This window comes from Agrilus planipennis, unplaced genomic scaffold (assembly GCF_000699045.2).
Source record: "Agrilus planipennis isolate EAB-ADULT unplaced genomic scaffold, Apla_2.0 scaffold126, whole genome shotgun sequence".
Taxonomy (NCBI): domain Eukaryota; kingdom Metazoa; phylum Arthropoda; class Insecta; order Coleoptera; family Buprestidae; genus Agrilus; species Agrilus planipennis.
The window spans coordinates 136,421-148,403 of record NW_020439036.1 but is presented as its reverse complement, the minus strand read 5'-3'; the positions used below and the strand labels follow the sequence as shown (position 1 = coordinate 148,403).

Genomic DNA, 11,983 nt, shown 5'->3' with positions numbered 1-11,983 from the left:
AACAGAACTTGGAAAAGGATCTTTGCCCACGTTTGAATTCGTTGAAGCAATATCTAACTGTGGTCATAGATGGCGAAATGTTCCTTTTTACCGAAAATAACGAAACACGTCTCAGTCGAATGGCTGCCAAATCCAAACTAACCTATCAATCAGTCTGAAATTCGTTTTGACGTGGTTTGATAGATGGCAGCACACGATGACAACACCAATTTGCCTCAGGAACGTCCTCTGTCTTCAAACACGGGTACTTATTGAACCGCCCTCGTATTAGTTTTAGTTTTGTATAGTCCGTCCTTGATCTTGTCAGCAAGATTTACAATTTGCTTTTAAAACGAAAATTAAGTTTTTCTCAACTTTCCATCGCCATCATAAGGTCGTCGTAACTCTGCAAATGGGCTTCTTCCTTTATAGTTTTGTTTCGAAATGTATAAAAATCCGGTTTTCCTACAAAAACAATGACGATTCCCTTCAGAGTTACCAAAAATATGTACTACCTTTCCATTGTCCAGCAAGACTTTCAACTTGGCTCTGCTCTTCTAGACCTGGTTTCATTCCTGGTCTTCTTTTGTTCTAGGTTTCATCTTGGCCCAAACTGTTTTTACCAATCGTCACACCTTAGTTGTTGTTTTTATCCATTTATCTTTTATGGCATTCAGTTGTGCGGAGGGTATTGATGATAGTTTTGTGAAGACTTTCAGAAGATGGTTCTAAATGGCTGTTAGATTCGGTTTGTAAGCTCGGCGCCCAAGCCTGTCAGTCACTTAACCATTGGCATCCAGATATTTGTTCATTTGTTTGTGGCGTTAGAGAAACGGATAATTATTACATTTATTAAGCGAACGCACCTTTTTCCAACTGATCGCATCTCGCGGCAACGGGTGTGAATGAACTTTACTCATACTTTACTACAGCAGAAGAAGAACCGGTTCTATTTCCCAGAGCTGCACACTCACCAACCAAACACACCACCATTAAACCATTGCTTGCTCTTCGTGTGTATACTGGTAGTGCATACATACGTGTATTCGACCGTTTCGTCCTCTTTGGGTCTGGTCCACGAGAAAGAGAGAGTATCCAGCATCCAACAAAGTCGTACAAACCACTCGAAGCACCCGAATATTGCGACCCTGTAATGTAATATTTAATGAGATTCTGAACCTGTTATTTTGGCCGCTCCACTGCCTTTGCCGAAGAAATGGAGCACCGCAAGTTATCAAGTTTTAGCCCCGCAGTGTGCGTCCAGTCGCGCCACGGCGGCTGTTGGAGTCATAAAAAAGTTATTCATGACACAAACTGTCTTTCATGTCAAAACAACTTTTTGAGCTTTATGTATCAATTGCCAGATACTCCTGAATACGCTGAACTCCAGATATTTTGAAATCTTCTCCAAATCCATTAGTTTTTCAACCACATTCCTGCCCATTACGTACTAACTTTGTTTAGATTTCATTATGACTGATGTTACGTCAACGTATCTAGTCTCTCATTCATAAACATAAAGCTTTCAGCCCGAAGACTGATTGGACACACACCTCCTATCCTTTCTTCGCTTTTCTCCAAAACTAGAAGAACTTCCACATTCCTAACTATTTGCTACGAACAATAATCTACCTCTGCCTATCTCCTGTTGCTTCCAATGAGTCTCTTACCACCCTTTGATGTCTTAAAAGGTGCTCCTCCATTATATCTCTCCCTTTTCCTTATTGACTTCCACAACGCCCTCCATTCTCCAATTGTTATCTAGTTTTAGCCCCGCAGTGTGTGTGTCCAGTCACTCCACGACAGCTCATGGAGTCATAAAAAGGTTATTCGTGACACAAACTCTCTTACATGTCCAAACAACTTTTTGAGCTTTATGTATCAATTGCCAGATATTCCTGAAGTAAATATTTTGAAATCTTTTCCAAATCCGTCAGTTTTTCAACCACACTCCTGATCTTCTAACTTTGTTTAGATTTCCCTGTGACTAATGTTACGCCAACGTATCTGGTCGCTCATTCATAATCATAAAGCTTTCTGCCCGAAGACTAATTGGACACACACCTCCTATCCTTTCTTCGCTTTTTTCCAAAACTAGAAGAACTTCCACATTCCTAACTACTTGCTACGAACAATTATCTATCTCTGGCTATCTTATCTCCTGTTGCTTCCAAAGAGTCTTTTACCATCCTTTGATGTCTTTAAAGGTGTCCCTCCATTATATCTCTCCTGTTCCTTATTGACTTTCATAACGCCCTCCATTCTCCTATTCTTTCTAAAACCTCCTCAGTCTTAACTTTCCGTACACGCACCCGTACATGGCCGACTTCCAAGCACGCATCTTTAACAATCTTTTTCGAATTTCTAATTTATTCGTTCGCGAGCATAAAAGCGATTTCAATTTAACTCAAAAGAAAAGACTGTTCCGCCCAATGATAAAACAAATTTAATGAATGTTACGTGCTTTGTCTTAATATTCCTTTGTAAGTACGGAGGTACTTTTTATTCTTATAAAAAAAGCTAATGAGAGCTTTGAACGGTATGGTTCTTGTGTTTGGTTGACCCCCTTGCGATTTCAACTATAACTTGCATTGATTCAGTCGGAATTAATAATACACTTTAACCCCTCAACAACAATGTACCCTCTATAACAACGGCTCTTATATTTCCGTTTGTTAAATTCACTTGGCAAAGGGCATAGATGATGTGAGGGAATGAAATTCTTTAACGAATGTACTCAAAACGGAAACAAATGCGAATATACGTGTCAATAACAGGTTAAAAAGGAAAAATCACTTTAATGTAAAATAGAAGAACAGATGAGTCATCTCATATATAGCATCATCATCATCATCGTAGAGTCCTCAGCCCAAAGATTGTTTGGACACGTACCTCTACTTCTTCCTATCTTGAGTCAATCGAAAATTCGAGCAAACTGCGTCTTTAACAAATCAAGGTCTACCTCTATCCCTTTTAGCTCCTGTTTCTCTTTCTGATATATTTCTGATTAACTCTTCATGCCTGAGAAGATGTCCTCTTCCTACTCTTTTTATTACTCATTTCGTTCTAACCTCTTATAATCATTCTGGAATTTCCAAATTAACCAAAGGGCTCATTAAGATTTTCTCCACTTTTAACCTTCATCCTTACCCCGTCCAAAAACATAAAGGAGATTATATATTTATGATCAAGGCAACGCAAAAGGATTTTTCCTATTTCTGAAATTACGGAAAATGAAGAAGAACACGAAGAAATATTCGATATTTTTTGAAAGTCTTCTTAGAAAGTAATGATAACCATAATTATTTTTAAGAAACACAGTGTCCCAAGTTTTTCGGAAAAAAGTCCATGTCATCAATCTTGTAGTATATAAAGTTCGTGACTCTTTGTTGACGGGAGGAATTTAAATTTTGATCCACAGTTGTCCGTTTTTTTTTCCTTGATGGCCATACCGTCAAGAAGGTATTAGGTAAAGTACAGAATACAAAAGGTCCACGGTGCGCGCTGATATAACAAAATTTGCATTTTTATCGCGATCTCTGCTTTCGCTACATTCAACTCGCGCTTGTCTTCTTGCTCCTTTTCGTCTTCTCTCTTTCTTAACAATCTCAACTTCAGTGACGTAGCTCTTCTATCAAAGACGGAAAAGACACTTCCGTACTTGCTTTGCAAGAATTAACTTTAAGAAACTCAAACTGTTCGAAACAATAAATCTTTTCTCCTTTTGAGCCCTGAAGATACTAATGGGTTTGGTACTAAATGAAATTTACAATCCCTGGAATCGTATTAGAACTCTTTAGAAAGGGATCCATTTCTATCCCAGAATATATATTTTACAAATTTCACAACTTATATCATCAATGCAAACAATCCTTTTTTTTGTTGTTTTTCGATACGGTTAATCGATTAGTTAAACGTATTAAAGGAAGCTATGATGCTTGCATTTAGAAGTATTCAACCGCAATCCTAAAAATGCAGCTTTTGTTACAATGTATTGTGCATTTCGTTGTAACCACATCAAGTAGTTGATTTCAGGAATTGAATTGCTACTTAAAACCTCCTTTCTTCGTATGTTCAATAATTATTTGGAAAAGAAAAGTAGTTAATAATTTGGTTTACTTTTATGATACATTTTATATTCCATGATGAGATTGATGCATTATTCAACGTTTTAATGATATCTTTAAAACAAATATTGGCTAATTTTTTAGCTCATGTTTAGGCAATTGTTGAACTTTAGACTTTTAACGAAAAAGTGTCATGAAATTAGGATTACAAACGAAGACCTTGACATATCAAACAAATCCTTTGGATTGTAATCCAAAAACTAAAAATTGAATTCGTAACCCGTTGACCCATTACAACAAATTTCAAACTAAGTAAAGATCTGTTTCCTGAAACATGGTGATTTTCTACTTGCTGCATCGTCCTATCTATTGCTGAATCTTATAGGGTTTTGTACCTTCAGACCTTAGACTTTCTTTTCTAATTTGAGGCATTTTGCCTCTGATTTCAGCAGTTTCGGCGACTTTTTATACTTGATGGTTTGATATAGAATTGCTTCGGATTTTGTATGAAGGACAAAACATGTAAAATGTTACAGTATCAGAAGATGAAACTACATCCAACAAAAGAGCTATTTAGACAATCGATTTGACGTAGAATCATCATTTTCTTTGAAGAATTACTTGTTTTATATTTATGATGTTTGGATAAAAGCGGTAAGAAATGGATTTTAGACATGATGCTTGTGACTTGAGCAATTTTGGCTATTATTGACAGTCGATTTGATGTAAAAACTCTGAGTTGAGGAAAGAAACGTTTGATTTTGTGTCAGGACAAAATAATTCTTGAAAAGAAGGCACAAGGTGGACTTGTGATACGATTTTCTCTGGTCTTGTAATTGTTATAGAATGTTTGACAGTTGTAGTGTTGTTAGGTGTAGAATCTTATCTGATTTGATGAAAAAATGTATTATTTGGTATGAGCAGTGCTTGGCAAAAGCAAATTTCAAAGAAATTTAAGACATGAACCCTATGGTTTCGACAATTTCTACGTATTTTGACAATCGGTTCCATACAGAATCTCCTATTTTCTTTGAGGGAGGAATCGTTTGATTGGTGTATGGTGTTTGCATAAAGGATAATGGGTTTGGGACAAGATCCTTCTGGTTGGAGAAATTCCGGAAAATTTTGTACAATCGTTTCAATGTAGAATCTCGTCCAGGTTTGTTTAAAGGGTGATATGTTCCGATGTCAAAATTCACGAAAGTGATTCCTAGGAACGACCGCCGCCACTGTCCTCATAATACACAGCGTGGAGCTGGTGCTGCTGCATGGCATCGGCGTCGTCGTCGACGCTGCCACCGCGGTCATCGAACTGGTGCCGGTAACGTGGCCACCACAGGCTCCCTTCTTCCTTCGCATCTCCCCGCGACTCACCACCACCACCACACTCTCTCGTGTACTCTTCGAACACGCCGCCGTTTCACGGTGGCTCTCTTACCTGAGAACCAGCTGCTGGCTCTCGCGTATCCAGCGGTGCTTACACACACACAGACAAACGTACGCACATTTTCCGATTACACAATAACACGTCGAAGAAGACGTTCGTTACCATCCCCGAAACAGTGTAAGTGACTTGTTACCCTCGATGTCGACGTTGCATCGGCGGTTGTTATGATGCCCTTCGACGTTTCGGACACGTGTGCGGTTTCCGGGTCGGTGTGTTTTTGTTGTTGTCATCGGCGGTGCACCTCGACCTCGAGCACGGTCGCGACGAGGTTTGGGGGCGAGGGTGCGCAACCTGGGGGTGGCGGCCGCGCCTAAAACCACCGGGCGGCTATGGAACGACTTGGCCGCCACAATTTGAGTGAATGACACAATGGACGTATTCAAAATCGATCAATCTCTAAACGGTAATTTAGGAAGTGCACCTTCACCAGAAAAAATCGCGCCCCAGGTCACGTTCGACGCCGGATCCGAGTTTAATTTGAGTTTTTTCGACACCCCCGAGGATAGTAGTACGCAGGGTTTTAGCGACCCAGGTTCAGTGGGTTCGACCTCGGCTAGTTCGCCACCGCCTCCTACAACACAACAACAACAGCAGCAGCAGCAGCAGCAACTTGCACCACTTCATATTTCTTTACCCGGTTCGAGCACACCCAGCTCTACAGCACCCTTGTTGATCTCACCCCCAGGAACCTCACCCACGTCTATTACTGTTAAGCAAGGTACTATCATGCACATGCATCTTTAATTATAAATTTCAGGAAAAATATGAAAATCAAAAATAAAATACTATATTATATACCTAACATCATAATTTATTCCAAAATATCTCAAAATATCCATCTAAAAAGGAAAAGTTGACATCTTTTAATTCAAAATCTTTCATTTAAAGTCATGTAGAATATATAAACCATAAATTAAATCGTATATGTAATGTGTTCATTACTAGTACATGAAAGTGACGGATAAGTAATAGTGGAGGTGAATTAAGATTTCCTTCTTCCTGAATAAAATAATTCATATTAATGGTTAATGAGTTTGGAGAGTAATTGGAGAAAAATTGCTACTACCTTCTGCCATTAATTTTTATAAATATTGAAAAACATACTTCGCTTCAAGAACTTACATAATGAATTGCTCATGTACATAATTACAAATACTATACTTAAGAATTTAATTAAAATGTTACCTTCAATTTACTTAATTTTTCAAAAAAATTGAAATGTAATTTTAGTTTTCAAAAACTGAATTCCGAAAAGGAAATTTCTGTTCCTGTAGAATTCGTAAAATATAAATTAATCCATGTGGCTCAGGATAGGAAAGAGTGAAGGTGCGTGTCCAACCACTCATAGGACTGACGACCTTATGATGATGATGGATTGTATGAGAAAGGATAATGAGAGTGAACATTAATTGATAGTGTGAGATTGCTTTTTGCGAATATCTTTTTTGTTTATTTGATTTCTATTTTAATTTTAAATGACCTTTTGAATTTTATAAATTCTATTTTAATCTATATCGACCATTTTTAAGAAATTTAATAAAGACTATAAGTGGATTGGATAAGAATTTTGTTATGGACAAGTACCTATACATAATTATTTTTAATTTTACAATCTCTTATCCAAACTCTTGCTGTATATGAAGAACAGAATAGGTATAATTTAAGTACAAAATTCATTTTTTTTACCACTTCTTTCAAGTACTCCGCCTGTTTATACAGTTAAAAGTTAAACAAATGCAGATGCATATTTAGCTAAGGTTCACAAACCTCAAACCGCATCAAGTTCCGCAACATGAGTATCATTTTATTTTACATACAAATATAGAAATACAAAGAGACAATAAAACATGCCGATACAGAATACAGAGTATCAATAAGGAAACTGGTTTAATGACGGAGTCTTAGTCGATCAATATAATTTATTGAATTGGAAGTAGAATACGTACTATTTTGATTAAGGAGGTGAATTACAAGTTTCAGTTTTATTTACAGGAAGTTAAAAAATGCTACCAGTTGCTAATTTACCATTAAATTTAGTTACCGTTTGATACATTTCTGTGTTTATTATTTTTACTTGTACGTACTTTAAATATCCGTTATTCTCCCTTTTTCGTTTGGGGTTTTGCTAGAGTGAATCCCGATTTGACGCCAACCCTGAGTCCAATTCTGTTGAAACTCCGTCAAAATTCTTCTTCAGTTATAATCAAAACATTTTTTCATATAGGTCGTTATTTATTATCATTATCAGTTGGTGTTGATGAATTTGAAACATGCCTTATAACTATTTGCAGATCTTGGGCATTCTGGGTCTGATGCATTAGTTTTTTTGAGGATCTCTTTTCAAAAAACAAACACTCAGTGTCTAGTATTTTATATAATGGTGTAAATTCTACTCAACTATTTCCGAATTTTCGTTACAACAAACTCGACTTGGCGACATTCATTTGTATTCCTTAACTATATGTCTCAGCGGGGTTTTGTTTGTACAAATGGAAAAATGGCTAAATGGCTTTATCAATCGTGTATTCTTGATCTTTATTCGTAAGTAGCGTAAGTAAAAATTACCTTTTTTGACCAACTATTTCACGATTCGTGCCCTAAAGATAAATTGTGCCTAATGAGATCCCTCTTTTGTGCCTTGTGTTATATTAGAGTAGGCACTGTTTAATCCAATTATGAATTTACAAATATAAGCATTCTACAGTTAAGATTCGGCTAGGTTATAGTAGAAAAGACAACGAGATTCGAACGAACGATAATTTTGTTTGTCTATATCTGCTTGTATAAACCCGATTCACATCAATTATTAGGGTTGATGGATTGCAATGCGACTTATACTGGGAGTACACTTAAAGTTTTATCAGTGCTTCTCAACAATGCTTAGTTCATAGACGATTTGAATCGCGAAAAATATACTGATATTCACGAAAAACAAAGCAATTTTATTGTTTCATCTGCTCAGCTGGCCCCTAAAGGTGATAAAATTAACGAGTCCAATCTTTTAGAGCGGCCTACCTTTGTTCGCTGTTGGATTTTTCGACCATAACTAGGGTTGCCATCCGTCCGGGTATCCCCGGATTTGTCCTAGTTTAGAGGGCATCCGGGGGGGGCTTCATTTGTAGTCCTGGTTTAAAAATTTAAAGTCTTGGGCCGCCCGCCACACACGTAAAAGAAATCTAACTGATTATTAAAACAATTTGTAACAAACTGTAATAAGATTCTGTTTTGTTAGGTACATCGAAAATGATGATAAACAATGACTAAATTTAATTTTAAGGTCTGAAAATAAATAAAAGGGTTATTTATGACATTTTCAACTGTTTTTTGTTACACTGGCTATGTTTAAAAAAACCTGTTGACATGTCCGGGTTCTGGACTCTAAAATCCGGGGTTTTCACGCGTCTTATCTTGGTTTCCAAATTTTAGAGATGGCAACCCTAACTATAACTCAAAAAAGCGCCCACCATCATCAAAAGGTCTTCAGTCCTAAAACTAGTTTCACGCGCACTTCCACTTTTTCCTATCCTGAACTAATCTTCGCATTTCTCTAAAACTAGAACATCTCTCATTCTTAACTATTTATGAACAGTAATCTAATCTATTCCGTTTAATTCCTGTTTTTGCTTCTAATAAGTGTTTAACTAGCTACCTTCATGCTTAAGGTGTCGTGCCAACCTATTTCGCCTAATTTCGTATTGACTTCCATAGTGCCCTCTATTCTCATCATATAAGGTCGTCAACCCTAAGACTGATTGGGCACGCACCTCCACTTTTTCCTATCCTGAGCTAATCTTTACATTGCCCTAAAATTAGTACAACCAATATGCTTAACCATTAGTAAATAGTAATCTAACCGTTAATGTTTCGCACCCATACAACGCCGCGCTCCAAACATAGTTACGTCTTTAGCAATCTTTTTTTAATTGGATTTCTTTTTGTTAATTGCGAATGTATGGTAACACAAGTCCCAAACGTGCTGCCTCCTCAATGCAATTAAACGCTATTAAATTTGTATAAACGAAAACGATTTACTGCATCCGTGTGGATTAGCGCTCAATACTAACGAACAAGAAGACGATTTTGTAAATCAGATTCGCGCGGTTGAACCGCGCGTGTTCCGCCATGTATGAACGAGCCCTCATCCGCGTACAAAATTAGAGCGTATACCTAGATGTTCAGTAGCCGATTATTTTATTCGTTTTTTAGCATTTGGTTGGTATGATAATTGAAAGTCGATCTGTTATTTTATCATGTAGTTATCTGTTGTTAAAAAGGCGTTGAAGGAAGCGTATATATTATGGCGATATTCTCTGTCATTATATCAACGTTTTTTTACAAGCGCGTTGTAGTTGAAATTCTGAATTATAAATGATTGGCAAAGTTGATCGAACGGGCGACTGGGGTCATACAAGTACACACACTATAGGAAACAGTCTGAATTGGAAATTCGATTGCTCCACATAAGGCAAAAACATTTTCTGTTTTCTTCAGGAACACGTAAGAAACAGTACATATTGAATTTCAAGCGAAATCGCTTCACTACCCAAACCCCATATTGATTTTTGTTATTTTTAATTTGCCGTTCAATATATTGCTGGTTGAAGTATGTGTCACTTCCTATTATAGCAAAAGTACTGTAATGTTCGTGGGTTTAACAAAATTAACTTCTGAACTGATAACGACAAAACTATTTATTTACACTAATTATTGAAAAACTTAAAAACACTAAAATTATTACTAAACTAAAGAATTATTCTATTTATTTACACTATTTACTGCGCTGTTTATTTCACTGCTATCACTGTCAATTTATTTCTCGATTCACTTCTGCAACTGTCAGTTTATTTCTACTTCTTCTCGGCGATCGTCTCTTCCTTCAGATACGCTTTTGTTTCCGTTCGGGAATCTTCTCGAACCATCCGGAAAAGTTTCTTTTTCTTTGAACTGTTTCATTGCTTTCCCAGAACGCAGGCACGACACACACATTTACAAATACGGCGCACATGAAGAAATGCGCCCGCGGCTAGTCGGCAAATCGATAAGCCGCTCACACACACGTATGCCCGATCCCATACAAATACGCTCGTGCTCGCTACAGTACTCACAAATCTAGTTAATTTGAAGCATTCTTAAACTTAATTTAGATAAAATAAATGACAGTGCATTTTAATCTGTAATTGTCTTCAAAAGAAAATGATTTAAATGCAGGTTTAGCCGACCCGACGAAGGTTTCGTACGTAAAACTAATATTTATAGGACTAACGATTAGTAAATGAAAATTGAAACCTTAACCTAAGGGCTGTAATACACGATACGAATTTTCGCCGTAAGCCGATCCGGCGCGGCATGGCCTAGAGGTTTAGTCCGTTGCTTAGCGTTCGAGAGGACGCCGGTTCGATTCCGGGTCCGTCTGCCTTGGTCCAAATTTTTCTATGGTTTCCTTGAATCATTTAGGCAAATGCTGGGACAGTAATCGTTCATTCTCTTTAGTTTTTATTTCGTCCGTCTCATCTTTCTCACCCGAACCACCACCCACCCATTCCCACGATTCCTGAAAGGAAGCTGAAGAGGGCCTTCCATCCTACCTTTCGGCGTAGTCCTTTGTAAAACCTTTGTCAAAAGTAGTGGACCCTTTTACAAATGATAAACAGCCTTTGTTTCTTCAGATTTTGAACTTGTCGACTATTTTGCTGTATGGCTAATTTTTAGCAGCTTTGTTAAATCAATTGTGGCACATGTGTCTTGTACAATTAATTACTTAAACGGACATAGGAGACACATCTGCAAAATTTGATTTGATAAAAAAATTGACTGTAAATATTAAAAATCAGATGAGTAATAAAAGGCTTTTATAATTTTTAAATCCGACTGACCTATGCTAAGGATCGGCCTTGAGCTTTTGCTGATTTTCCAGGAGAAACATGCGCTTTTTACGATAAAATACAGAACGGCTGCTTTTGCAGAATTTTGTATATTTTTTATGTATTTGTACCAAGAAATTGGTGCTTTGGTAACCTTTGTTTATTTCCGGCGAATCTGCAGTATGTAGCTCAATGTAGCTCCAAGACGATTTTTTGAGATAAATCGACTACACACGGCACCGGCGTCTGTCAGGCGTGTTATTAGCCGGGACGGCACTGTGTACACGCACTCTTTCTACACTGTGGTGTATCATCTATCCGGCTAAACCACCGGATCATTTTATGACACAAATTTGTGTTGTGTGTTCCATTTTACCTTTTTAATACAAAGCATTAAATATATAACAGTCAACACAATAATAAATATTATTATTTAATATTTTGCTGTTTATTAATGTATATGCTAACGGAAATGTGTGTAATTCGTCATTGTATACAATTCCTAAGAAATGTATATAATTCCTAAAATCGCCCGGAAATGTGTGAAATAAATTATATTAGACACATTTCCTAGGAAATCTATACATTTCTTAAATAGCAATCGGCGATTTATTGTATTCACAAATAAC

The 11,983-nt window shown here is 37.0% G+C and overlaps 1 protein-coding gene across 3 annotated transcripts in view; it reads left to right on the top strand.

The window, feature by feature from the left end:
• LOC108736242 (ecdysone-induced protein 78C) overlaps positions 1-11,983 on the top strand; it is a 79,746-nt gene that overhangs the window by 19,667 nt on the left and 48,096 nt on the right. The window contains exon 1 of one of the 3 annotated variants that reach the window (XM_018468602.1): positions 5,430-6,211. The exons of 1 other annotated variant lie outside the window; for it this stretch is intronic. In XM_018468602.1, coding sequence (XP_018324104.1) covers positions 5,863-6,211 — 349 coding nt within the window. In that variant the 5' untranslated portion in view covers positions 5,430-5,862. Of the gene's footprint in view, positions 1-5,429; positions 6,212-11,983 lie in introns of those variants that run through there. One more of the 3 variants, XM_018468600.2, reaches the window with a different exon arrangement.